A 25,704-nucleotide genomic window follows, 5' to 3' on the forward strand; every position below is an offset into this window, starting at 1 on the left:
ACTCCAGACTTGTGCAACCCACTTGATTGTGAAGATGTGGACTTGTATTCTAGGTGCCTCTAAGGACTTTGTCAGGTCCCCTTCTAAATGTTTTGTATTCTTATGTAGCTCTCAAGCTAGATTCCTAGTGCATCTTTCAGTTACAGTATCCCTGAAAACCTGTGGGTCGATTTGAATAGAGCTGTACATAGCAGACAACCAAGCAATCTGGTAGATTTGGAACAAGTATGCCATGAACAGTGGGTTAAAATTACACCTGAAAAGATACAAATGCTGTTCAGAGGGTATCCAAAGAGGTTGGTGGAGGTTACGGAGGACAAATAAAGTATTAAAGAACATTTCATAATGGGAAATGCAAACTTTTGCACTGATATTATTTTCATTATTTTACTTTAACTTTCTCTTTATAAACTCCCTGGCCATTTTTGTTATTTCCGTTGATGAAGGAACATTTGTACTATCTGAATATGCGTTAAATATTATGTTGATGAGAAATGTTTAACTTTTTTTTTTTTAACCATTTCAAAGTAAGGGGATGCAAATGTTTGCATTCAGCTGTATTTGTGAATAACTTGATCTGCTTTTTACATATTTAATAAAAAAAAAAAAAACAAGTATGTTAAGTGAGCTTTTGTATGTTTAACCTGCTATTTGAAAGATGTTGAGATTTGGATGGATTTGCTGTAATAAAATTAGTTTTGAGTCCATGGGAGGGTTGTTATGTCACTCCAACATGACAATTCAACAGTCAACTGATCAGGTTTAGGGGAACAGAAATATTAATTTACTATCAGTAATCTATGTATTAAACTAATGGTTTGATAGTGTTTTCCCCTATTTATATTAGAGGTAGGAGGTTGTCCTTATAGTGAAACAACATATTCCACTAAAGAGAATGTTAACAGTTAGTATTTCATTAGGTGATCTATTTAACAAACCTGCTTACATATGTTCTTCACATGTAGGCACCATTGCAAGAAGGGAAGAGATAAGTTAGCAAGGATTTTAATTAAGTAAAAGCACTACTACCACATTACAAAATATGGCTGCAAATAAATGTTCTGCATTTTAGATTTTTCAAGTGTTTTATAAGTAATATTTCAATCTGAAAAGTTAACTTGGATGTTAGTAGGATGTACAATACTTCCATCTAAATTGTAGTGGTGCAGAGTAACTAAGTACATTACTCAAGTATGGTAGTTAAGTGCAATTTGAGGTAGCTGGCAACTCTGCAGATTTTAAAAGTACTTAAAATTAGCTCCACTTTGAACAACTTACCATAAGATTGAGCCTAGATGTTAAGACATTAAAAGCCAATAATAGTAAAACATTGTTGGAGCCATTCGGTGTAATGAGTATTTTACCTTTTGATATTTCAGAGGCAATGCTTCTCTAACGTTACTTTCACCAATAAAATTTTGAACGTAGGATTTCTAATTGTAACGAACAACGTATTGAAGTAGACGTATGAAAAATCACAAAAAGCTGAGAACCTGACAAATAATGTAGACATTTACTACCTCAAAATTGCAACTGAGCTCTTGAATGTACTGTATGTAGTTCATCACTGGAAACTGTTCATTACTTTGAATGAAAAACACCCAAACACAGATAGACCGCCTGCCTCCGGTACACGCTGTTGAAAATCAAACACACCCCTTTTTAGATTGTGTAACCGCGACAAGACTGGTATTCGTGTTGGTTAGCTTTATATGAAAACCAAACGAGAGGGGTAACTTGGCATCAGGCAAGCCGCAACCTTACAGGGATGGGTTGACCAAACGTATTTAATTTTATGATGTTGTGTAAACAACAGCAGTGCCGTACATTTACTTTATTCTGTCGCTATGGCTTCCAGGAAGGTAAGAAACCCGCTTGATGTTATTTGCTAGCTAGCGTTAGCTGACTTGCTAGGCAGTTACCTAACGCTAACTTCATTGCCTAGTTAGCTTTAGCAACCCACGTTATCCGCCCACAGATGAGTTGAGTGAACCTGTCAGTCAAGTATTACTAGATTTATATTTTAAATATTAACACAACGGCACAATTAACGTTATTCAGTAGTGTTTGTGATGCATATGTTACAGTGAACCCCGGTAAAACTATCATACAGTCAGCATCAGTAAACCATCAAGCCTCTAGTTTTATTTAGTGTCGTATAGTGACGACAAACGTCTTACCTTGGGCCATCTTTCCTTTTTATTGATATTTTTGTAGCGCAAAAGGTACTGTAAGGATATAAAGTGCGTTTTCTTTCCGGATGATGCCGAAAATGGTGTCGAAAATCTTGGGAGAGGGCCATCATCACTTTCATCCGTATCTTCAGCCAGGAGTTGGGAGAAGCGTGGAGACAGTTTTTTGGACACCCCGGTGATCAAGGTAGATAAAGTGTATTTTAGCCTTCTGTGGACAGTAACAGTAGTTAGATGATAAGTGAAATGACAAGGCTGACAGAAAATTTTGTTTTTGTTGCAGAACCACAAGTCATCACGAAGGAAATTGTCTGCCATAAGAAAATCCACACAGATCCCTGCTCTAGGTAATTAGTTGTTCAGACTGATTACATTGCCCAGTGCAGTGGTTACTATGACTGAACAAATGATAAGTCACTGTAATCATATTGTGGGTTTCTTAGCATTTCAAATGAACTGCGAGCATTATAATGTCCAAACCTTTTATGAATTCTCATTTGTTTGTGCTGACCAAAAAGCTGTTTTCCTCCCTAGAGCCAGGTGTCAAATCTCAATACGTTTTTGTTACAGAATAAACGTGTTAAGATAACAAAAAATGCAGGGTGTACCCGGCCTCTCGCTCAATGTCAGCTGGGCGACCCTCTTCAGGATAAATGGGGATAACAGAAATTGTCAAGGTTCATGTTCAAGGATTTTATTGTCAATTCACCACATGTGCTGGGCATACAGAAAATTGAAGTACCGTTTCTCTGTCACCTAATATTGGGTGCCATAGCATTTAGGAACTAAAATAGAATAAAAATAGAACAGAATAAGACCTGGATTGACGTAATTGGTACAGCCAATAAACTGTGACTCAAAACAGTGTACAGTCAGTGACAGTAGTGCAAAACAATAATAGGAGATTGTCAGATGGTTCAGCATCACCAGGGTGTTGGTGATGAGGTGCAAATAGCATATGAGGTATACATAGACAGTATTGCAAATGACTAACAGCAGCAGATATCCCGGCAAAATAAACAGTCAGCAGCAGATTTACATATAATATAACAGAAGGTAAAACAGCAGAGGTAGTTTTTTTTTTTTGTTTGCTTGTTTGTTTCCACAACAGTCAGCAGCAGATTTACCTATAATATAACAAAAAGGGGGAATGTACTGAATTTGTGCAAGAGCAGGGGTAGTCTTTTTATATCTTTTTATGTTCTGTGGTGGGTTATGGTCCAGGGGGAGAGGGGGGAGGTAGTGAACAGTGTTCAACATCCTCACAGCCTGGTGAATGAAGCTGTTTGTAAGTCTGGTGGAGACTTGCAAACAGCTGAAAGCTGGCATTGACTATCTGGGCAGACTTGTGTTCATGTTTACTACTGTATGATAAATAGTCCCTGATTCAAATAGAACATTTTCAGTTTAAAATTAAGCTCCTTTTGGTTGGAATTAACGTTACTGTTTGGAAAAGTAAAAAGTAGGGCACACTCAGGAATGAAAGCTCTTGAATGCCTTTAGCTTTATGTCTGTGCATGTTTGCCCAGCTCAGACCAGCACTGTTCACATTAACGAGGAGCAAGTGCACATTGCGTGGAGCTCCAGTGACAACGAACAATCCGACGATGAGACCCAGGAGCAGCATCTTGCCAGAGCTGCGGCACTGAAGCAACAGCATCCTCAGAGACCAGGAAGACCCAAGGCTCCATTTCAGTCTTACACCAGAGCACTGCATATGCTCAGCACTGAGAAAGGTAAACATATTACTTGTGACCTGCTGATTTAGGGTGGGACATATTCTTTTGTTCTAACTGTGTTGTTTTTCTGTAACAATCGAGCTGACCTTAAGTTCTCATCAGATACTACATGTAGTGTCAGTTACCCACAATGTACAGGACAAATAAAACTGCACAGTGTGTGTCCAGCTTTACTGTTCAAAACCCAAACATATTTAACGCCACCTACGACAAATAAAAGCAGGAAATCCTTGTAAAAAGAAAATAATAAAACATTCTATAATATCAAAACAGTTGCTGATTAATTTTCCCTCAGCTGACTGATTTATAAACCCTTTGTTTCCCTTGTAATATGTTTTTATTTCTTTAGATGACCTTCCTGTAATAGACACAGACAGTGATCTGGATGAATCAGAGGAAGATGTTGAGAAGGACGATGAGCAGCAAATCTCTGACTGTGAGTCCTCTGATGAAAAGCCAAAGGACTTCCCTCTTAAACCTACAAATGTAAGTGAACTGCACTTAACTCTGATTCTTTCTGTTGCTTCAAGGTAATCATTATAACCTGCATCAGATCAAAATTAGGATCTGCATTAGTCAAAGAAACGGATGATGCACACTGGTCTGTAGGCAATATAACATCCATTTTCTCAAGGGTGTTATTTATGTTAGGTGACACTAGGTGGAGCTATACACCTTTGTACACTCCTTAGACCAATATATGACCATAGTTTTTTTTTTTTTATTAAAAGTGTTTAGTTGACTGTCAGTGTGTGCAGTTATCTAAGGAGTATACATGAGCATTAACTAGAGTCCAGAGACACACACATGCTCTGTTCACTATGTGTATTAAACCTGATGAGCTTTACTTTTAACTTGCACTGCTTGAAAGGCTTATGGCCCATGTTTTTTTTTTTCCCAATATATTGTAAAATAATTTTCAAGAATTGTGTTTTAATACAAGTCTCCACAACAGTGTTCTTTTAGTTGTTTTAACTTGTTTTCATTGTATACAAAGCCAGTACTCCACTAGGTGGAGTATTACAGCCATGTTCAAGTATCCTTAAAATGCCTGACAGGCTCAGAGCAGTGCTGCACTGTGTGCACATTCTAGATTCAGGTTATGTACCAAACTGTGAACGTTCACAAGCTGGGGCTGCAATAAAACACTGGCTGAGTGTCACATATTCACTTAGCCAAAGCAGATATTAAAATGACTGCTAATGTATGAAGATGAAACTTTTGTACCTTAATGGAGACAGAAGTTGCTTTTGATCCTCTGACACTTTGATGTGTAAAGAATTTTTAATGTATGAAAGGCAAAACACCGTAGAGCTGCAACATAGAAAAAATTCTCTATTGACTGTTGACTCATTTTTCAAGCAAAACTGCCAAACATTTGATGAGTCCAGCTTCTTAAATGTGAGCATTTCTTGCTTTGCACTTGTCTTACATTGCAGTGCACTGAATGTTTTTGGTGCTTGACATGTTTTTAAAACATTCAGTGATGTCAGTTTAGGTTAGGTTATGGAAAATGGGCATTTTTCACTGTTTACTGACAGTTTAGAAACTAACATAGGATAATAAGCAATATTGTGCCTTACTGAACACAGTTCTCTTGCTGTTTCATTAGTCTTTATGTTATCAGTGGAGCTGATCTCTTGTGGGCTCGCCTGTACTCTCTGGAGACTTGGATTGACTCTGTTTGTTAAAGGCAGGGCTGACATGAAGAGAATGTACATGGAGTACAGAGGTGGTGTATTCACGTTCAGATCCGCTCATAGATTTTAATTTGTTTCAGTCAGCACATAGTGCAAGATGTAATTGATCAGCTAGATGTGGCCAAAACAGTGAGGTGGTGTGGTTTTATAGATAGTGGTTTATGAAGATGTTCTTGGGCTGGATCACTCTGGTTTAAGCCAGTAATCATGTGCATCATCACAGTACAGTGTCATAATATGCCCACTAATACTCAGATATTCATCCTAATAAAATACATGCATTTAAGTAATCAGCATCTTGAAGCTCTGAGTTTGCAGGTTTTATGTTGAAAGGAAGCCCGTTAACAGATTAACATCACTCCCACAGACCCAGCTACTTCCTTTTGTCACAGTTTAATTTGCTGCTATCAGCTCTCTAGGGTCAAACGAGATTCAAATCACCTAACAGGACGCTTGTGGTCAGAGGCCTACTAGAAAGATGTACTCTTTGGGGTCCTAGTTTGACAATTTGATTAGTGCATATTTACTAACTCAAATAGCACTTCGCTAGCTAGCAAGTGGATTTATTATGTGCTTGTATTTATCATTATTTTTCAGTGTTATATACACACTTTATTTCATGCAAACAGCAGAATATAGAAACCAAGTTGTTGTTTTTTTTTTTCTGTCTATAAAGCTTGCTAACACACTGCCAGTTGTACATTAAACCAGATCTAACAGGATGCTGAGAGGGAAGATCTCAGTCTAAGTCAGTTTATTACTCCAGATAGATGCATGAGGTGACTCACTTGACGTATGTCTGCCAGATTTCTGTGTTATTGTACTATTGCTGAGGGCGGATAGGCGGAGCTGAGAGAGCTACTTTGCATTTTAAGGTTGAAGGGGATGGCCAATTTCCATGCTGCTCTTTCAGGGTCCTCTAACATCAGCAAGCTTAAAGGGTCAAAACATTCCCCACATTAGGTCTTTACTAGGTCAAGGTAGTGTCAACAGAGCGGGATTATAAACATCTTTATACTACTGTCTGTTCAGGAAAACATGCAAGTGAATGAGGCTGCACAGAGCTGTGTACTTACAATGATCTCAGTGCCGAGTGAAAACATTTTTGAGCCGGGGCCAGGAACATAGTGTTCCTTTTTCTCTGTTGCTGGTTAGTGTGTGACGTCTGCTGGCACGTCGCCTAGCAGGGTCAAGTTGATTCAAATAAGAGAGCATATTGGCTGACAGAGCCTGGTATGCTGGTCTTGTCTGCACATGACAGGAACTCAGGTTTCTCCTGGATTTTTCCATGAGAACCAATTCCCTCAGGTGTAGTGAGCAGTGATATAGCAAAAAAGATTGTTTTGTTTCCATTAATCTGCCTGACAGCGTGTCAGTGTACCATATCCACCCATTGTACTATTGAGTTTATTTGTTTTACTTAATCTTTAATGACTCATAATCAATGTACTAAAGGCTGAGGACATTCAAAACATTTGATATCATATACAGTGGTATATTTCCTGTCATTCATACTGCTCAAAATCATTCAAACATGGCATATTTCAGAACATTTTTTTTTTAAATTTTATTTTAAAGAGTCAGTAATTCATGATTTTATCCCTAGGTGGTGGAGCTAGAGATCTCAGGCTATGTGTCTGATGGAGAGAGTGCTGGCAACGCCTTGTCCTCGAGCAGATTGGACTCGGGGAGCTTTCCTCTCCAAACTGGTGAGGGCAGCAGCAGGTCAGTTAGTGACTGGGTCAGATCTGCCCAGGCGATGCTGCAGACACCTCAGAAAGCATTTGACAGGCCGCCCAGGACTCCAGAAGATTCTGGCAAAAAGAAAAGGAAATTTCAAAGGTTTGAGTTATGTTCTTGTTTTTAAAAATCACATTTGGGATGTACCACCACTCCCGCCTTTTCTCTTCTGATACTGCATCTCGGTATCTGCTACTTGATACCCAAATCAGTACTGGTGTGTTTACTTTTTTCAAATTTAAATTCTATATGATCCTGCATAAGTGTATCCCTACTGTATGTTACACACACTCAGTGGCCAGTTTATTTAGTACACCTGTAAATATACCAGCACAGCCACAAAATCAAACTTACAAAGATAATATTCCGTTTTTATTGACATTGTCAAAGAATGATTCATCTGACTATACTCTGATTATTGTCCAAGTTGAAGGTTTAAACTGAGCTGCATAATACTGAGAAGTGTTTCTAATATTTTGTCCACCCTGTTTACAAACACATTTCATTATAATGCATTCCAATACAACACAACCAATATACCTCTGGGACACCTTGTAACACTCCTTCAAGTTGTAACAAAAGCAGAACATTGTCATCTTCATAAATGTACAGTTAGTGGCTGCTCTGTTTTGAGCAAAGTGACTAGGTAGGGTACTGTATATCAGGTGTTGTAGTTTATTGCTTCACAATAGCATCAAAGTAGAGAGACATATTGCTTTCTGCCAGGTGACAGACTTTGGTGGCAATGTTTCCACAGCAGAACTGATGATGAAAGGGACACCTGGTGTCATGATGTGGGTGCTAAATGTCATTTCCATCTCCAAGCCCACTAAATCTGACAGATGGCTATCTGTTGTCTTCGACAGCTTGTCTGCATCAGAAAATGATTTTTTCCTTTTGAAATAAACAATTCCGCATGTGCTTTTCTTCAGGTTGTGTGTGCCGTGTGAGTTTATTACATAACATCATCTACCTTTGTGTGTTTATTTGTGTGTGTTTGCTGCACAGTGGAGGTCTGGCAGAGAGGTTGAATCGACTCCAGTGCAGACAGAGGTCAGCTATTAGCTTCTGGAGACACCAGTCCATCTCTAACACCTCAGTGACAGCAGGTAATCCACATCAGATAAACCTAAGATGTATCCAGGGTACGTCCACATCTTGCACAGGCACTTTTCTGAATCACGTCCAAGTTCAGCAGTGAACTTTGGTTTGTGAGTGGGATGAAGTCCTCCGTAAGCAGGCGTGACTTGGTTTTTACGTTGGTGATCACTGTGGCTCTGAACTGTGAACTCAAGAAGTAGGTGACAGGAAGCTGCTTGCCTGTTGTACTTTTTTTTTTTCCTTTCCACGGTGTACTAAACCACGTGTGTTCTTTTTTTGTGCTTTTAAATATCTCCATGTAATAGGACACAAGCAGAGCCCTAAAAGTGACAGTTGATTGTGGAAAAAAAAAAACACCCACCTGATCCAGGTTAATCTGTGGTCAGTTGTTGGTTTGATTGGTGTAAAGAGTTAAACAAAGGGTTAAAGTGTTTTTGTTGACTCAGCCTCATTTAAGTTTGATGTTTTTTTTTTTTGCTTAAAAACTGCTCCTGTTTATGTAGGGCTTTCAGTGCATTAAAGTCAGATGACTTTCCTCAATAACATGTTTGTTTTTTTTATATATATTAAATTCGGCAGAATGTTTTTTCATTTTAAACTGTCCTGTTTCCTGGCACATTCTTAACAATAACAGTGTTACCCAACTGGATTATACTGTTATAGGACACGTGTTTGTCTTTGTTGTAGTACTTTCGGTGTATGATGTAAGAGCACTCATACATGCACATGTAGGAGTTCTTAAGTTGTTCCCTGACATAATGCTCTGCTTACAACTTGTTACATCATTATAGGTCAAGATGTCTGCCTCAGTTTTGGCCTGCTGCCCAAGTTTCCTTTGATGATTTTGTGATCTGGGACCTAAATGCACAAATGAAGCACTTAAAAATCATTTTTGACAAATGCATTTTAACACTTGACAGCTTTTTAGCAAGTCCCTTGATGTGACCTATTATTGTATTAAGAGTCCCCCCTCTGGCCACTCTCAGGGATTGTTAACATACACAGACACTAACCTGCAATGACACTGAACTCTCATGCTGCACAGTTACAAATCAGTGCAGTCACTTTTGCACACAAAATTTAGGCTATGTGCAGCCAGGTTTCTGTCTTATCTCGTTTGGATTTATAGCTTCAGGGCATTTTCTTGTTTTGCTCTTATTAATTATCTCTGTTGCCTTTATTGTATGGGCCAAATACACAGTCATCACCGTGGTAAAATTCCACATATTTACACACTTACCCAGCAGGATTTACTCTTTCGTATCCAGCTCAGCCTGAGTCGGCTACAGCTTCATAGATATGCAGTAAAGTGTAGAAATTGTTTTTATGCTAAAAGTGAATTACTCTCATAATGCATAAGGAGTCCCATTAGAAAGTTTTCCTTCAGTTTTCTGCCTCTCTTTTCTGTATAAAAGGTGCAGTACTGGCATGGGGGGTCAGTGTTGACCCTCTAAAATGCTGCAGTGAGAGGTAGTTGTTTGTTTTTTTTTTTTTTTTTTTTTTGCTGAGATGAGTTTGCCCCACCCCCTGTATAAACGGGACAAATGTGAATGGGGTGGGCTAGAGGTCCACATGAGTCAGAGAGAGGCGCGTCGGCGAGTCAAAATGAAACATAATTAAAATGTTATTTGGTGATTAATTTTGGCTATGTTCTAAAGCAGAAATAAACACACCTACACCTTTACACAACCCTGTGGGAAGAGTTTTGTGTGATTGCAGCCAAAATGCATGCTTTTGTCTGTTCTGCTGTGCATCTTGTGTGTGTGTGTGTGTGTGTGTGTGTGTGTGTGTGTGTGTGTGTGTGCGCGCGCGCGAGAGTGGAGCCCAGACGGACACGGTTGGAACTGGATGCACAGAGTACTGTAATTCCTGATTTCCATTTATAAATATATCAAACAAAAACAGATAACAGCCCATTTGTTTTGTTTTCAAAATGAAAAGTCATTGGCTGCCAAGTACAGGGAGACCGTTGGATGTCATGAAAAGTATTACTCCTTTAATACTGGGATTCTGGCAGCTGTGTAAAATGAACACAGGAGCGGCAGTTTCCTGGCTGGTTTCATGTTCAGTGTAAAGGGGGCTTCAATAAAAAAAAAAGAAAAGCAGGTCTTGAAGAAGGGTCAACGCACACCGGCAGTTTGCCGCAATCTCCATGTAAAAGGGGCTCGTGAGAGCATGAATACAATGTTTACACACACACACTCAACATCTGTGTTGTTGTTGCTCTGCTCTCCAGTGGACAGGCCTGGCGTGCTGGTGCTGGAGGTGCTGGAGGTTCAGGAGGAATGCAACATGCAACTGGTGCACTGTGAGCACTACCAGCTGTCCACAGAGGGCCACCAATACAGCCACACTGTCTCCCAGGAGAGAGCTCGTGTGCTGGTGTTATTCAGCAGAGAGACCGCAGCCCAGCTGATTCCTTCACCTGGAGATATCATCCACATATACCCACCATGGTGAGAGGATGCAATATATGCAGAGGTCATGCTAGAAATTTTCATTGTCATTTTGACAGACAGGGTCATAAAAATTCTGTCAAAATGTATTATTACCCATCGGTTTAATTTTCATTTTTTAATGACAAGATATGGCCTGTTTAATAGCATTTAATTTTTATAATTTTTTTTAAAATAATAAATATACGGAATAAACTAATGTGCAGCCACTTTTCGTGTCAACTCGTGGCTTTTTTCCAGCAGTGACGGCGGCGGCCACTAAAAACGCTGCAGCATAAACAACCAAAAATTAACACTGCAATTTTACAATTACCATTACAATATGAATAACCCATTTACACAAAGTTTGGCTAACTGAATTGAACTGCTGCAGAGGCGATTGTCAATAGGCTTTACGTCTTCGGACAGACGATTTCTCACACCAGTTATAATTTAGATCTGAAAGCTGAACCCGTATTCTGCTGTCGCACTGGAGACTGGACTTGCCAGCTCCACTGCAGCCAAACATTTTGAAGTCAGAGAGCATTTCTCTTGGGAAGTGATTAGAAGCTGCTCTGAACATGGGATTTCCCAATCCTGAGACACTCACTTCACTGGGAGGAATCTGCAACACGCGCTCCTTCTGCACCAGAAGCGCAGCTACACCCCTCTGATCCATCCCAGACGCGCTCCGTGGCCTCCAGTCCATGGCTGTTCAACGCACTGTCAGCTCCCGAATATTGAGATGCGTTGAGTACGGTCTCAGTTGTCCTTCATCCACCGCATCAGTTCCTCTTTTTCATGAACACCATACCAATTATTGGAATTTTTAGTGGCCTTACTTCAAGTTAGGTTAGGGTAAATTGCCCTCTGTTTTCTTATCAGTCAAAATGACAGGCGGCCTTCAGATTTTTCCATTATTAAAAACATTCCGTCAATGATGTAAATATATTCGGTTGACCTAACCTCTGAATATATGTTACATGTTAGAGTCCCCCATTTTAAAAATACGGTTTGCTTATTATGACTTTACCTGAATGTTTGACCCTCACTGTGCAGAATGATGTGTGTGCAGGGTCTGATGCTTGAGGTCTGTTTTTAATATGGAAATTTGAAACATCCAGTGTGCACACACTGAGAACTGACTTTTTGGTGGAGTAGGAGACATCTTGTGTCAAGAAGTTAAACTTCTTAAATTAAAAATTTTTTGTGTATTCATGGATTTTAGATATTTAAATATACATTTTGGGGGGAAAACATAGATGCAAATTATTATTCAAAGCAGAGAGACATTTAATGATATTAAAGTGTCTTACGTAATGAGGCCGTCAGTCACATTTAGCTGTTTTTTATGGACGCACAAGAAGTTTGATTTGCATATTTTGAGCTGCACAGCAGCTGTCAGGGTCTGAAATTGGCAGCCGTTATGCACCAACTGTAGAAAAATGTTTGTGTTTGTTTTTTTTTAAGATAAAGCAAGAAGGATTATTTGTCTCTGGGGAGAGTTCTGCTGCGATTTCTGAACAATCTGACATTTAAAACGTGCCTGAAAATGGAGAAGAATGCATGTCACAAACCTAAGATGATGTCTCAAAACAACCACTGAGTCACCACTGAAATAAAAAAAAAAAACCTCCAAGGAGAAGACTCTCCCAAGCTGTTGAATGAAAATCTATTCAGCTGATTATCAAAATAGTTTTTGATTCATTTTCTGTTGACTGACTGAATAATTGTTTTAAGTTACAACAAGTTATCTGTGTTTGGCTCAGAACATGATTTAGGGTGCCATACTTCTGTGAAAACAGAATTTTATTTTGGTCTGAAGCCTTTCTTACATTTCCTTGTTTTTGTATTGGCAGGCGATCAAAAACAGCTAAAAAATACACTGTTACAAGTAGTTACCCAATACAAAACTGACTCAGTACGTGCAAAATAAAGAGTAACAGGATGTCAAAATAATGCTGAGTAGGCAATCTGAAAGATGGAATGCTACACATGAATATGTACTTTAAACATTTTGCTGCGTTATTTAAAAACAAAAAAGAAATTGTGGATGTCATACCATACTGTTCTCTGTTCCCAATAGTAAGCACTGACAGCCCAGATGTGGGGAGCAGTCCCTCCCATGCAGAGCAGTGAGGCTTAGAGGGGGGAACTGTGTGTGTTTTCACGATTGTTTAGGACTTGGATCGAGGCAGCAGAAGTTGACTGCAGCTGTTGGGAGTTTGGGTTGAGTGTGATCTGGAATATCCAGGCTGGCGGAAGCACAGGGGCCTCCTCTGCGTTCTGACGTCACGTACAGCTCCAGGGAATGCTTCACATACCTCTTCCTGGCAGTGGTTAGGTCATTTCCAGCAAGCTAGGGAAAAAACACAGGATTATTTTCTGGAGAATTTGGGAGCAGAGTGCAGGAAGCCAAAGAGCTGAGATTGAAAACACATGGTGGTTTGAGAGTATCTTTAGCTTTAGCACCTCTCCTTCCCTGTTGTGTTTTGTTCCTGAAATTACAAGATAGAGTAGAGCCTTCTTAAATCACACCCACTCTTTCAAAGAATTACATTACATGTGAGCATGCATCCATAAATCCTCTTTTGTTTGTGCAAATTACTATCAGAAGTTACTGCATTTGGTTTTTATTTGAAATGAATCAATGTTTTGACTTAATAAAAAGTCTTAAATCATAAAAAGAAACACTCATAACCAAGAAAAGCAGATGACAACCTTAAAATTCCTTGGAGAGATATCAGTTAATCTAGGTTTTACAGCTAAATAACAGGCCAACAAGGAAAAAAAACTGGAGTTTATGGCATCGGTACATCTGGTAAAACTCCATTTATGAGTTTCCTGTGTGAAACCCCCCCCCCCATCCCCCTTAATTCCAGCACTGTGTAGGTTGACTCCTCCCAGCTCCCACACCTTGTCATGAGTGGGCTGAGGCCTGAACGGAAATACCTGCAGGGATTATTCACTTGCCAGCTGTGACGCCAGCAGCCAGGGCCACTCCTTAACCTGGCTACCTGTCTGATGATGACAGCTACCCACACACCTGTTCACAATGGGGTTGCACTTCCTGTACCGGCCGTGTACCTGTTCTTGTCAGGAGTACATTCTGCTCTACTAAGACTAGACTTTGTCTGATGAATCATCTCCTCACATGTTTTACTGGCAAAAGGTGCTATCAGACTTAATCATAGTACGGGGTTTTCACAGGTCTGTTGTTCTTAAGCACTTGATCAAATGTACTTCATCAATGAATTTGGCAAAAAGGTTTTAGTTGTTAAATAACAGTAGAGTTTTACAAGTATATCACAAGCTAAGAGTGCTGAAAATGGCAGTTTAAAATTGCGTTAGGCTGACCCAGTATTTAATTTATCGTTAGCCTTTTACTGTAAGTCACCTTATGTAGCATTTGTAAGCAGTATATAAACATTTCAGTATTTTACAGTTCTAAACAAATGTCTAAGTTTTATTTAATAAGTTTAGCAACTATATAACATACAGTATAATATTAATATAAAATGTATCTTAATAGGGAAAGGTATAATTGCTGACAAATATGCATGCATTTGATTTGTAAAGGATGCAGTATTTACACAATGCCATCTAATAAGACAACAAAATGACAACAACTGTGTTTAACAGTTTTAACCAAAACTGAATATATCCTTTGCAACGGTCCCATTGGAGCACATTTTGTTTCAGCTAGGTGTAACTAAAACTAGCAGATGGGTGGACTGTATATATTGATTTGTTTTCTAAATTATCTTCTCCCTTCGTGTTTTCTTTGTACAGCCAAACAAATCATATTTTTAATCATTTAACTGTGATTGATTTCCCTGTTTCAACTGTCACCACAGGTCTGAGACAGGCTGCAACATGTATGGCAGTTCCAGTCACAGAGTGTGCTTGGCTCTGAGGGAGTGATAAGCCATCATCACACTGTTATCCATTTCACATATGGAAAAAATTAAGTCGTAACTCAAACTGAAACGCTAACAACATGCCTTCTAATTATTTGGCTGCTATTCAGGTTATTTCTTGTTAGCCTCGGTACCACCGAGGTGTGTGTTGTTTTGTGTGGATGTGCTAAACCTGACCAGAATTTTTTTTTTTTTTTAAGGAGAGGTTCAGCATCTCTTTCTTGGCACATGCATGAATGTAATCTAGGCTGGTAACGGTTAACATTTAAAGAGTAGCACAAGAGCATTTCAGGTCACATGTCAACAGCCTGTGTTTTTAGGTGTTTTTCATCAGCAAATTTTCAACTTATTTGATTGTGTGGTGTCGTGTTTTTCCACATATGATGTCACATTTGGAAAGTGTTCTCAGTGAAGTTGACTGTGTGAGGTGTTGCTTTTTCAGAACCTCAGTTACCTGGAAAATGTATCAGTTACCTCAGTAAAAGAGGACAAGTACATCCGTTATATATTTTAAGTTGCCTTGGAGGAGGGTAACATTCTTGTACTCGGTGCTGGGAGGTACACAGTGAACAGACCTGCGGAGGTGGTTGGTACCTTATCTGAGTTTGACATTCAAACAGTCTGGAGCTGTCAGCCCCCCCGTGTTTGTGCAACAGCCTATTCTATTTAATGTAAAATCTGAGTTTTTGCATCTTTTTATCAACACAATCACAGCACAAACAGTTTAATATTGCCCAACACCTTGTGAATGTTTAATATCATGCTGAATTCAAGGTTCCAAACTCAGTCCTTTGGGTCCTGCTGTAAGAGTGCAGAGTTGAGGTGTAGAATACAAAAAAACACTGAAACCGCTGCTACACCCTGTATCTAAAACTGATTGACTTTATCTCTTTGCAGGCAAAGTCTTTCTATAGAGGGCTTCAGTTGTGATATAATTCTGAACACACACTTCAGCCAGAAAGTCTTCTCTGCTTCCAAACCTGCAAACATGTCCGTCCCAAGAGGCCTGCTCTCTGCAAGGAGGTGCATGCCATATTATTTGGGTAAAACATTTGAACTGCTGGATGTATGCAGGACCACAGAGGAGAACAGTGTCCAACAGGTCTGTATGCTTTGATATCATTAGAATAAAAAATTCCTTACATTTGATTTCCAGTTCAAAATGCATAGTATTTGGCACCATATATTTTAGGGGAAAAGTTTTAAATCTTGATTTGTACCTCTTAAACTCTGTCACTCACTTTGAGCACACCTTCAATTACTATAGGACAAAAAAAAACAACCCAGCCAGTGATGCAATAATAGCTACAGTATGCCGTGTGCAGGATAATGTTCTTCTTGGTTTTAGTCATTTAGGTCTATAAAAACTATCAGCGTACACTAGGAGGCTCATTTTACTTGGCTTCTCAAGCTCTTAGTTGTTAAATCACAGATGCAACTGCTTTGCCACAGGGTTCATTGGGTTCACTTTACAGTATGATTATACAAAGGAAAATAAATGGCCTCAGTGGAGCATCCAACCCACATCAGTCAGTTGCGAGTGTATTCGGGCTTTGCTGTAGCAGTATCATAAGTTTTTAGTTTACATGAATGTTTGATTCCATAAATCTGATTATTTGTTTGCTTTGAGCACATACAAACAGTTGAATGATGTGCTGCAGCCAGTTTGTTGTTGAATTTAAGTGCCTGCACGGTTAAGGGTTGTATTAATTGCTATTGAATCTGTTATTTTCTTGATTAATATATTCATTGTTTGGTCTCTAAAATGTCAAGAAATTGTTTCAAATTTTCCAAAGCCCACTGTGACATTTTCTGATTTCTTGTTTTGCATGTCCAACAATCAAATGCCAAAAATACTCTGTTTAATGACAGGCAAGACTATAAAATAATCAATTTTTTATATTTGAAAAGCTGAAAAGAGTGAAATTTAGATATTTTTGCATAAAAATGACTGTTTAATTGATTAACAAAATTGCTAGTTTTCTGCCAGTTGGCTAATTTGTAAATCAACAAATTGTTTCCAGTGCTATACATAACTTTTGTAAAGTAAGCCTTTTTCCGTTTCCTTCCCTGCAGGATGATCTTTCTGCTGCTCTCAGTAGTTTTAGAGGTTCAGGAGTTTTGAAAAAACACTGCCTATCTCTCCTGGAAGCTATTGAAGGACTGGGCCAGGCTGGCTCTGTGGGGCAGGATGTGGAGGTGGTGGTCCAGAGGGTTTACTCCATTCCTCTGCCTGACAGCTCTCCTGTGTCAATCTTCAAGCCCAGAGTCCCCTCCAGATCTTTCGCAGCTCCTCCTGCTCCTGTAGAGAAAGGGAAAACCAGGTACTGTTGGACAAGCTGGTAATTGGCAGCCCAGCGAGGCCTTTGGTTTGTCACTTAATGCCAAGAGAGACATAAAAAAATGAATCACATTTTATCTGCGGTGTATGTTTGTCTCTCACAATATAAATTTCTCAGTTTGTTAAAATTGAATGCCGGTTTCCTTAGTCTCAGGCCTTGCATACTTTGCCTTGGTGACACAGTGTATCTCAGTGGTTGAGCTATTGTTCATAGCGCAGCAGGCTCCACAAAGTGCTCACGTCGTCTCCAACCATATGGCATTGCTTGACAAAGGACACAAACATTTCTAATTGAATCCAGCTCCTCTGTGAGCCAACTGTCAAGAAAGACAGCATGATGTTTTCAGAATCTCGTGAACCAGGAAGCCAAAGTTGAAGTGGTGCCCACTCGCACTCCACTGGTTGGAACATGTTTGCAATAGATTTTTTTTTTTTACCTTAATGCTCTAATGAAAACCACCTGAATATTTTATATGGATGTAAAAATGTCAATTCTTTTAGTCTAAGCATTACAAAAATGTACAGTTGTGTGTAATAGAGTCAGATTTCTTCTAGCTTTGGTTTGGTTGAAAGTAGAGCTGGTATTTTTTATTAACATTCACTGAAAAAAAAGAATTTATGGAGCTGAAACAATTAGTGGATTAAGTGTTTGTTTTTCTTCTGATTCTTCAGAAAATTATTTGCTGCTGTTTTGATAATCGAATAATAGTTGAAGACACTTTTAAGCAAAAACAGCCAAACAATTCTCTGGTTCCAGCTTCTCAAATGTGACTATTCTTAAGGCCTTTCTTTGTCATGCTTGAAAGTAAACTGCCTGTGTTAGACTAGCAGGGTGTACCCCGTGTCTCGCCCAGTGTCAGTTGGGATCGGCTCCAGCCCTCCACTACCCCCCACTGGATAAGCAGTGAAGCTGATATCTTTGGGGTGATTGGATAAAACGAGGCCAGAAGACGACATCACTGTGGGCTCTATTTATAGACCCAACGATTAGCTGAGAAATTGAGCAGTAGAAATTCACTTTTATTTTAAAACTGCATTCACCTTATACATGTGGCACATTTGTTAGCAAACAGTTGCTTATTTACACATCCCACATTTATTTTGCTGTGGGATATCTGTCTCTTTGTGTTACCTATGTATCTGCGTTATATTTCACTTGTATTGTGTGGCGTTCGTGTGGACGGCAAAGTAAGAATTTCATTGTACAGGGAAACACATTTCCTCACAGTGCGTATGACAATAAACCCTTGACCTTGACCTCTTTAGCTTCTAAATGTTCTGCTATGTTCACCAGCTAGTCTCTAAGAGTGTGTTGTCTGCTGTGCGGTGCTGGGCAGGTATTGTGTAGTATCAGGGATTATCGTTTAAAATGGCTGCCTACTGTGACTAAAAATGGTACAGATGAGAGTGATTGCAGTGAACCACAAAAGTAAATTTTTGGATCAGAAAACCAACATAATGAGCCAGAAGACTAAAATACTCTGTAGAGCTCATGGGAACTGCAGAGTTGGCTGATAATGATGTGTGGGTTTGTCACGATGAGCAACACCTTTGACATTTTATCTGGTTATTTTTCCATTCTTGATATAAAAAGTATTTTTAGTGCAGCATTAAATATGTCAAATTATTGATCCTCGTTTGATAAACCAAGTCCACATTGGACTGTCTCTGTTCAGGGCGTCCTGTGTTATTGAAAAGACTTAGAGTTGTACTCGAATGGTCTTGTTGCAGTTAATAAATCAGTGAATGTTCTATTTGAAGCACATCCAGTAAGCATGACCTTTAGTTGCCTGGCCCTCCCCGGGCTTGTTGTTTTTGTCCTTTGCTTAGTAATAGAAGAAAAGTATTGGTCACAGTTAGTGGAGGGGCCCATGTGGTGAAGGAAGGAGAGCCCTGGTCAGCTGACAAGCTAAGTGACTAAATGACCGCAGTCGTAACATGACACTTGCTCCTGCCATGCTGTTTCTGCAGCTGGTAAACAAACGCCACCCTCTGACCGGAAACTGTCCCTCCCTTTCCTCCATTTCTATCTAACTCTACCAGATTCAACAGGCTTGGCTGGTAGTGAAAGGATGGAGGTGGAGCAGAGGTTAGGAGGCGATCACGAGGCTTGAGTTTAGAATATCAGGGTGACAGATTTAAACGTTACCTAGAGAGTCATATTTTAAATATAAGCCCTCAGTGTGTTATTTGTCCAGCCTATTCGTTTTATTGTAATTTTTCAACATGCTTTTTCTATAACTATGGTTCTAAAATAAAATAACTCTTTTTTTTAATTTTATTTATTGCTTTCATGACTTTCCCACGTGAAGCTTTGGACTGAATTGCTACACAGAAATAACATTTGGTACATGGTATTGCTTGTACTGTTTTTCCACGATGCATGCCTCTCTGTTGAGAGCAGCAGGGAAGTTTACTGCGCAGCTCACTGGCTTCATTCTGTATAAAAGACAAGGACAGCTTGTACGTCTCATGTTGTGTCCCAGCCTGTGTGACTCACTCCCTGGTCAGTGTGCTTATTTGATCCTTTTGTTGTTTAAGCTTTGTGTTAACACACACAGGGGACCGTGGCCAGTATGATATTTATGCCTGAAGAAGATGTTAAGTTCCCGTAAATTTGGGGTAGAATAAACAAGAAGATTAACTGTTTGCAGGAAGTGAGGAGAGGCTAGTTGATTTCATTATTTTTTTTTCTTGGTGGAGAAGGAACACAATGTGCTGCAAGGATCCTGTTACAACCGTGTTTATCACTCTGCCTTCACTGATTGGTGCAGAACACATAGGAAGGAATCCCGCCTCTCTATCCTCCCCACCAATGAGTTCCCTCTGCTGTATTCTTAATGTGCAGGTCGCTTACTTATGTGTTGCCAAGTAATGTGATTATGCATGGGTGTGCATGTGCACACAGTGTGACTGTGTGTGTGAACGAGTATGTGTGTTTGCAAAGACTCAGTGGATCACAGTTCCAGGAAGAAAACCTGACTTGCTGAGAAATTTCTGCGATCTCTCACAATAACAAAATTCTGAAAACGGCCTGTAACTAGAATGGGCCAATGGCAGAGGAGTTTTGGGACTGAGAGGTTGCTGTTTGAGGAAGCAGGGCTGTAAACGGCCATACAGAGGGCCCGAATAGAGTGGTGATTGTTTATATCAAGCCAATTCCATCATGAGACTCATCACCCTTCTCTTATCTAGCTATCTGTCAAGTATCCTATCAGATTTCACACCAAGTTTTTTTTTTTCTTCAAGCACCACTAGAAGTATATTTACACTAAAAACACTAGCAGCTGTATTCATATTTTACACAGTCATATTGTTTAGTTTTAATATCTTATTATTGTCATAAACCCTCGTTTCCCTTTTAGATGATCCAATCTTTCACAAGGATCAAGTGCAGCATATGTAGCAGTATTTTTCTTTTTTTTTTTACCACATTTCATATTTTAAACAAATATTTAATGTGTTTAAAGACAAAAATGACAAATTGTTCCAACTAACAAGTATTGTGTATTTTCTAAGACAGATTTATTGTAATCCTCTGTACCATAGAGCTCCACTGTTGTCCAAAAACTATTAAAAGTGCATGATCCTTCATTATGATGGACATGGGCTTTGTAGTTTATTGTGAGTTATACAGTGTCCTGCTCACTAGATGGCTGGTTTTGGTCTTTGCATGGGATTTATTGATGAGAAAAATCTAAAGTATTGCTTATTTAGTTATTAAGACATTCCGCCAAGTTAAGGTGTAGCTATTTCCCTGGTCTACATGCACTGTGAACAGTTTCATTAATAATATTGATATATTGTCTTGTTCAAAAAAGTTGATTCTTAGAAAACGACTCAGAATTGTTTAGTGGAGAAAATTATTTGATTTATTCACTTCTCAGAATTTCACAAGTCATTTATAAAGCAAAAAAAAAAAAAAAGTTTAACCTTAGCCGGTTCATTTATTTTTAATGACAGGGCTCAGTGTAGGACACTAACTTTACTCAGTCCAGGTGTCGTACAGCAAGTGTTATTTCTTTGTTTTGAAAGAATGTGTTTGCCTGTTCAGGATTGACACATTTCTTGATGCATTTTCTTGTCTTGACTTGACAAAGTGCCCCACTTGTCAATAACTGATTTTGCTCTTTGCAGTGGTAAATACCCTCTATATATGGAAAGTGGACTGGGATCTGTTCACTTTGAACATGCATTAAAGTTTTCCGCTCCATAAGTATAAAACCTTCGCTAAACAATATTTGTCCTAGTTTTGTATGGTGAGCAGTCCTTGTTTTAACAAGATGTTATATGGGTCTGATTTTGGATTGTTGAATTAAGCAAACAACTGAGAATAACACTGGTTAAAACGTCTGTCTACACCGCCAAAAGTCATGTTAGGAATGTTATTTAGTTATCTATTTCCAGGTCTCGCAAAACAAACAAAGACAAACCCTATGTTTACCAACAGAAGACATTTATAGGCCCAATCAGGTGGTTGAAAACCATCTGAAAACTTCCCCAGTATCTGGGATGTGCGCATGCATGCACATGCTCTTTCTCTCCTTTTTTTTTTTCCTTCCTCCTTCCTCTTCTTCTTCTGTGGCCGTTGCTTTTCTAACCAGGGGATATGAACTGCACTGTTTACTCTCAGGGCTGTGTCTGGGCTTGACTTGGATACTGCAGCCTATAGCTGTTCAGACTATACTCTCACTGGGAATAACAGTTCACTGCCGCACAACTTTCTAGGCCAAAGGTCTTTTCTGTCAGCGGCAGCCTGTCCAACCAGCCATAAGCAGTAACACTTCCAAATGTCAGTACTAAGCTTGTACTGTGTGTCACTGGGAGCAGTGGTGTTTCATTCCTATAATTGCTTAATTGTATTAATGGATCGTTATTTTTCATTTAGAGAAGGATTGGTTTATCTCATTAAAAATGCTAATATTATGAATGAATCTGATGATTATAATAGTATTTTCAACACAAATATGTATGTGAGTATTTGCAGCAGAACCATTTATTTATCGTGTTGTCTAAGTATTTGTAGATGAGTTTAGTGTTCCTCTTGAGGGTGCCTATTAAAAATTGTACATCCAGCCCCACTAAGATACAGGTGGACAGAAGCAGCAACAGTCTCAAATAATAAGACCCTAAAGGTCCAAATGCAGCCTCATTATATTTTCTAGAATTTGTAATACTCACATATACAGTATGTGCAGGTTACCACACTTTTTTTTTATTTTCATGATGAAAATAATTATACCTTGTATATGTTTGGTGACACATATTTGGATGAAAATAATTTTAATCTTCAGATTTTTTTGAAAAATCCAGGTATTTTTCTGTCAAAGTAGATTAAAACAAAAATTAGTAATAATAAAATAATGATCCTCGTACATTTACAGGTCCCTTGCAGAGTTTTGACCAGCAGCAGTGCTGCGGTGCAGTATTTTTACAAGTGGTTTTCAGTAGTTTTCTGCTTGAGGAAGCTGGTACTGGCATGCACATTGCTGAAACTTCTTTCACACTGTTCTGCTACTCAGTGTTTGGAGACAGTAGCACAAGAATGCAAACTAGTAAACAAAAAAACGATTTGAAAATCATCCAAAAATTGTCTATGCAAATGTGTCATTAAAAATACACGCTCAGTGTAAATAACTTTTGTCTGTTTACTCTACTGGGCGTTTTTAACGTGACTAATAAATCAGTAGTCACTGTATTGGTTTAATTTTTTTTTTTTCTGCATGGTGTTTGTTCTTTTGTATTTCCCTAGACTGTGTGTTCTTGTCCAGGACAGTTACGGGACATTCAGCGTGGTCCAGCTCCATATCCTGCCCTCTAAGGACGACCTCCACAAGTACTGCGAGTTGTGGCAGGGGAAGACCTGTGTGTTAAGAGGCATTAAAGTGGTTCAGCGGGTTACTCGAGAAAGGTGAGACCACACACCCCTTTGTCCCTACGAGCTAGATGGCGATAACTTTTAACCTAAATTTCATTTCACAACCATGGGTAAACTGACCAGTACCAATCTGCGATATGGATTTCTGCTATGTGTGAGGTTATCTTATCTTATCTTGCTCTTTAGCCATCTGGCAAAGCAGCCCTGGATCAATGCCTGTGATAGACAGATCCTTGTATGAAATGCTAGTGAGGTAGCTTTAGGATTTTGTACTTCAGAGCCTCTGAGCCTTAAACTAAACCATCAAACACACTGGCTTTAATGCCAGTGTGAATGTTTGAATCTCCAATATTGTAAACTACAGCAAATTCCCAGTTTTTGTCACTGGATGCCCTCTTTATACATTAATACCTAGGGACAGGATAATCAAAATTCAATATATCACAGTAGAAAAATGTCACTATGTATCGTTTTGTTTAGCGATATACTATATTGTATGGCCTCCATATACCAGCAACTTCATATTTTTTGTGAATAATAACAGAACATAAGTCAACATATCTGGTTCCTCTTTATATATTCAGACCGGTACTAGAAAGGGGGTTATTCCACAGCTAGTCGCACATTGTTGTCATTGAATTTTTAATTAAGTGATTGAACCGAATCATACACATCGTGTTGAGAAAAAGTCTTCTCGTCCCATCCCTATCAATACATGCATTTACACTACAATGAGAATTTAGTGTTTGCAGCTCATTTGAACATGATTGTGCTGTCCTGCCAGCAGTGCCACTGTGTTTACATGTAAAATGATACTGAGGTGCACACTCTGTGTCCCTTGTGAGTTTCCATAGTCAGGGTCCCAGATTAGAAGCAGTTAAAAGAACTGACATGGGAACATCTAGAGACCTGCTGGGGGTATATTTACATGCTTGGTATTTTGAATGCCGCCGCAGCCTATAATGTCTCTGGAGGTTGTCTGTGGTCAAACTGTGATGGATGGGCTATCTTCAGTGCTTGCACATGGGCCACATTATTAGTTCAAGCAGAAAAACACATGGGCCTGGTTGGGATAATTTGAGAATTCATTTATTTTCAGGTTAGAAATGGTGACTGTTGGACTTCTAAGCATGTCCTAATAATCCATACCTTTACCTTCCTCTGACTTTTGAGAAAATGTACTTATTCACTTTGTTTTGGAAGAGTGATAAGAAGGTTGGATCCACTCATGTCTTTCTGTTAAATATGAAGCTATAGGCAGCAACTGCAGCTGGCTTAGCTTAGCATAATGACTGAAAACAGGGACAAACAGCTAGCCTGGCACTGTCCAATGATAAAATTATCTACCTACCAGCACCGGTGAGGTCACGTTCAGACCAACCTAAACACTATGTCGAGACATAAAACATCCTCATTGTTTTGAATGGGGTGTAGTGCTTCTGTCAGCAAAGCTGAATCTGCCTCAGCTTTTGTCACAAACCAGCAGCAGTGGAAGAAGTACTCCGATTATTTAAGTAAAGGTAACGGTACCACAATGTAAAAATATTCTGTTACAAGTAAAAGTCATGCATGCAAAGTCAATGTATGAATTAGCAGAAAATGAAAATACTCAAGTACAAATACCTCAAAACTGTACTTAAGTACAGAACTTACTGACTAAATGTACTTAATTACTTTCCACAACTACAAATCAATCCCCACTGTCTAAAAACTATAATACAAAATAAAATGGTAGTTTAATGTGATTCTTCTACTATTTATCCAGCAGTCATCACAGTGAAAAATAAAATTGTCATGGTGAAAACTATGCAGCGTTATCTGCTTTTAGCTACATTGTGTTTTGGCATCTGCTAAACTTTCAAGCTCAAACTGGACTTTCTGGCTCACATTTGACTGTCACACCAGTGCCTGAAGCTGCATACCCCCACCAATGCAGCCCCAGGTTTTAACACAAGGCTGTTTGTAATCTGAAGGTCCACTGAGGTTCAATGATTAACTTCACAATGATGGTAAGACTTCACAAAGTCACCACACCCAGGCGAAGAAATAGCAAAGCACAACTTAAATAGAAAAACTGCAACTTCAGTTTCAGTACAGATTAAACAAACTTATCATTTTAACATTAGAAAGACGTTACAGAAGATTCATAACCAATAGATTTGTTAAGTAAGTTGTGAAGCAGTAACGCTGAAAAGCAAAAAAAAGAAAAACATCCCAAATGTTTAACACTTTAAAATGAATCTGCAGTCATTGCAATAATCTATCAATTGCCCTTGTTCTCTAGCTTCAGCTTCACAACTACCTCCCCTGGCCCATGCAACTAGTACCAGAGTATCTTTGTTTGTAAACAGACTACACCTGTGTGCCTGCTGTGCCCTGTCAGAAGAACAGTGGTGAGGAGGAGTGATTTGCATAGGATGCAGCATGTTCTTTGTTGTGTGCCAACAAAATAGAAAGTTGTACCTGTACTGATTATGCTAATCCAGTCCTCAGAGCTTTACAACAGTGGAGGGAGAGGTTTGAACTAGAAGCAACTACCACAAACCACAGCTTGAAGCAGTAAAACAAAAGGTACATTAACATTTGCAAAACAAGTATATAAGCTCAGAATGAAATCACAGTATGTTGAATGTTAGTTAGTTAGTTACTCATGCTTGA

General features: G+C 39.0%; 1 protein-coding gene across 3 annotated transcripts in view; it reads left to right on the forward strand.

Annotated features, from left to right (window-relative positions):
* The first annotated feature begins 1,602 nt into the window (after nucleotides 1-1,602).
* The window catches only part of spidr (scaffold protein involved in DNA repair), a 32,059-nt gene continuing 7,957 nt past the window's right edge, over nucleotides 1,603-25,704 (forward strand). For 2 of the 3 annotated variants that reach the window (XM_020595652.1, XM_020595653.1), the window contains exons 1-11: nucleotides 1,603-1,862; nucleotides 2,218-2,379; nucleotides 2,476-2,539; nucleotides 3,722-3,928; nucleotides 4,281-4,417; nucleotides 7,238-7,473; nucleotides 8,380-8,480; nucleotides 10,709-10,928; nucleotides 15,725-15,929; nucleotides 16,904-17,151; nucleotides 22,921-23,079. In XM_020595652.1, the coding sequence (XP_020451308.1) occupies nucleotides 1,848-1,862; nucleotides 2,218-2,379; nucleotides 2,476-2,539; nucleotides 3,722-3,928; nucleotides 4,281-4,417; nucleotides 7,238-7,473; nucleotides 8,380-8,480; nucleotides 10,709-10,928; nucleotides 15,725-15,929; nucleotides 16,904-17,151; nucleotides 22,921-23,079 (1,754 nt within the window). In that variant the 5' untranslated portion in view covers nucleotides 1,603-1,847. The remainder of the gene's footprint in view (nucleotides 1,863-2,217; nucleotides 2,380-2,475; nucleotides 2,540-3,721; nucleotides 3,929-4,280; nucleotides 4,418-7,237; nucleotides 7,474-8,379; nucleotides 8,481-10,708; nucleotides 10,929-15,724; nucleotides 15,930-16,903; nucleotides 17,152-22,920; nucleotides 23,080-25,704) is intronic. The other variant, XM_020595651.1, reaches the window with a different exon arrangement.

Source organism: Monopterus albus, unplaced genomic scaffold (genome assembly GCF_001952655.1).
Source record: "Monopterus albus unplaced genomic scaffold, M_albus_1.0 scaffold28.1, whole genome shotgun sequence".
Lineage (NCBI taxonomy): Eukaryota > Metazoa > Chordata > Actinopteri > Synbranchiformes > Synbranchidae > Monopterus > Monopterus albus.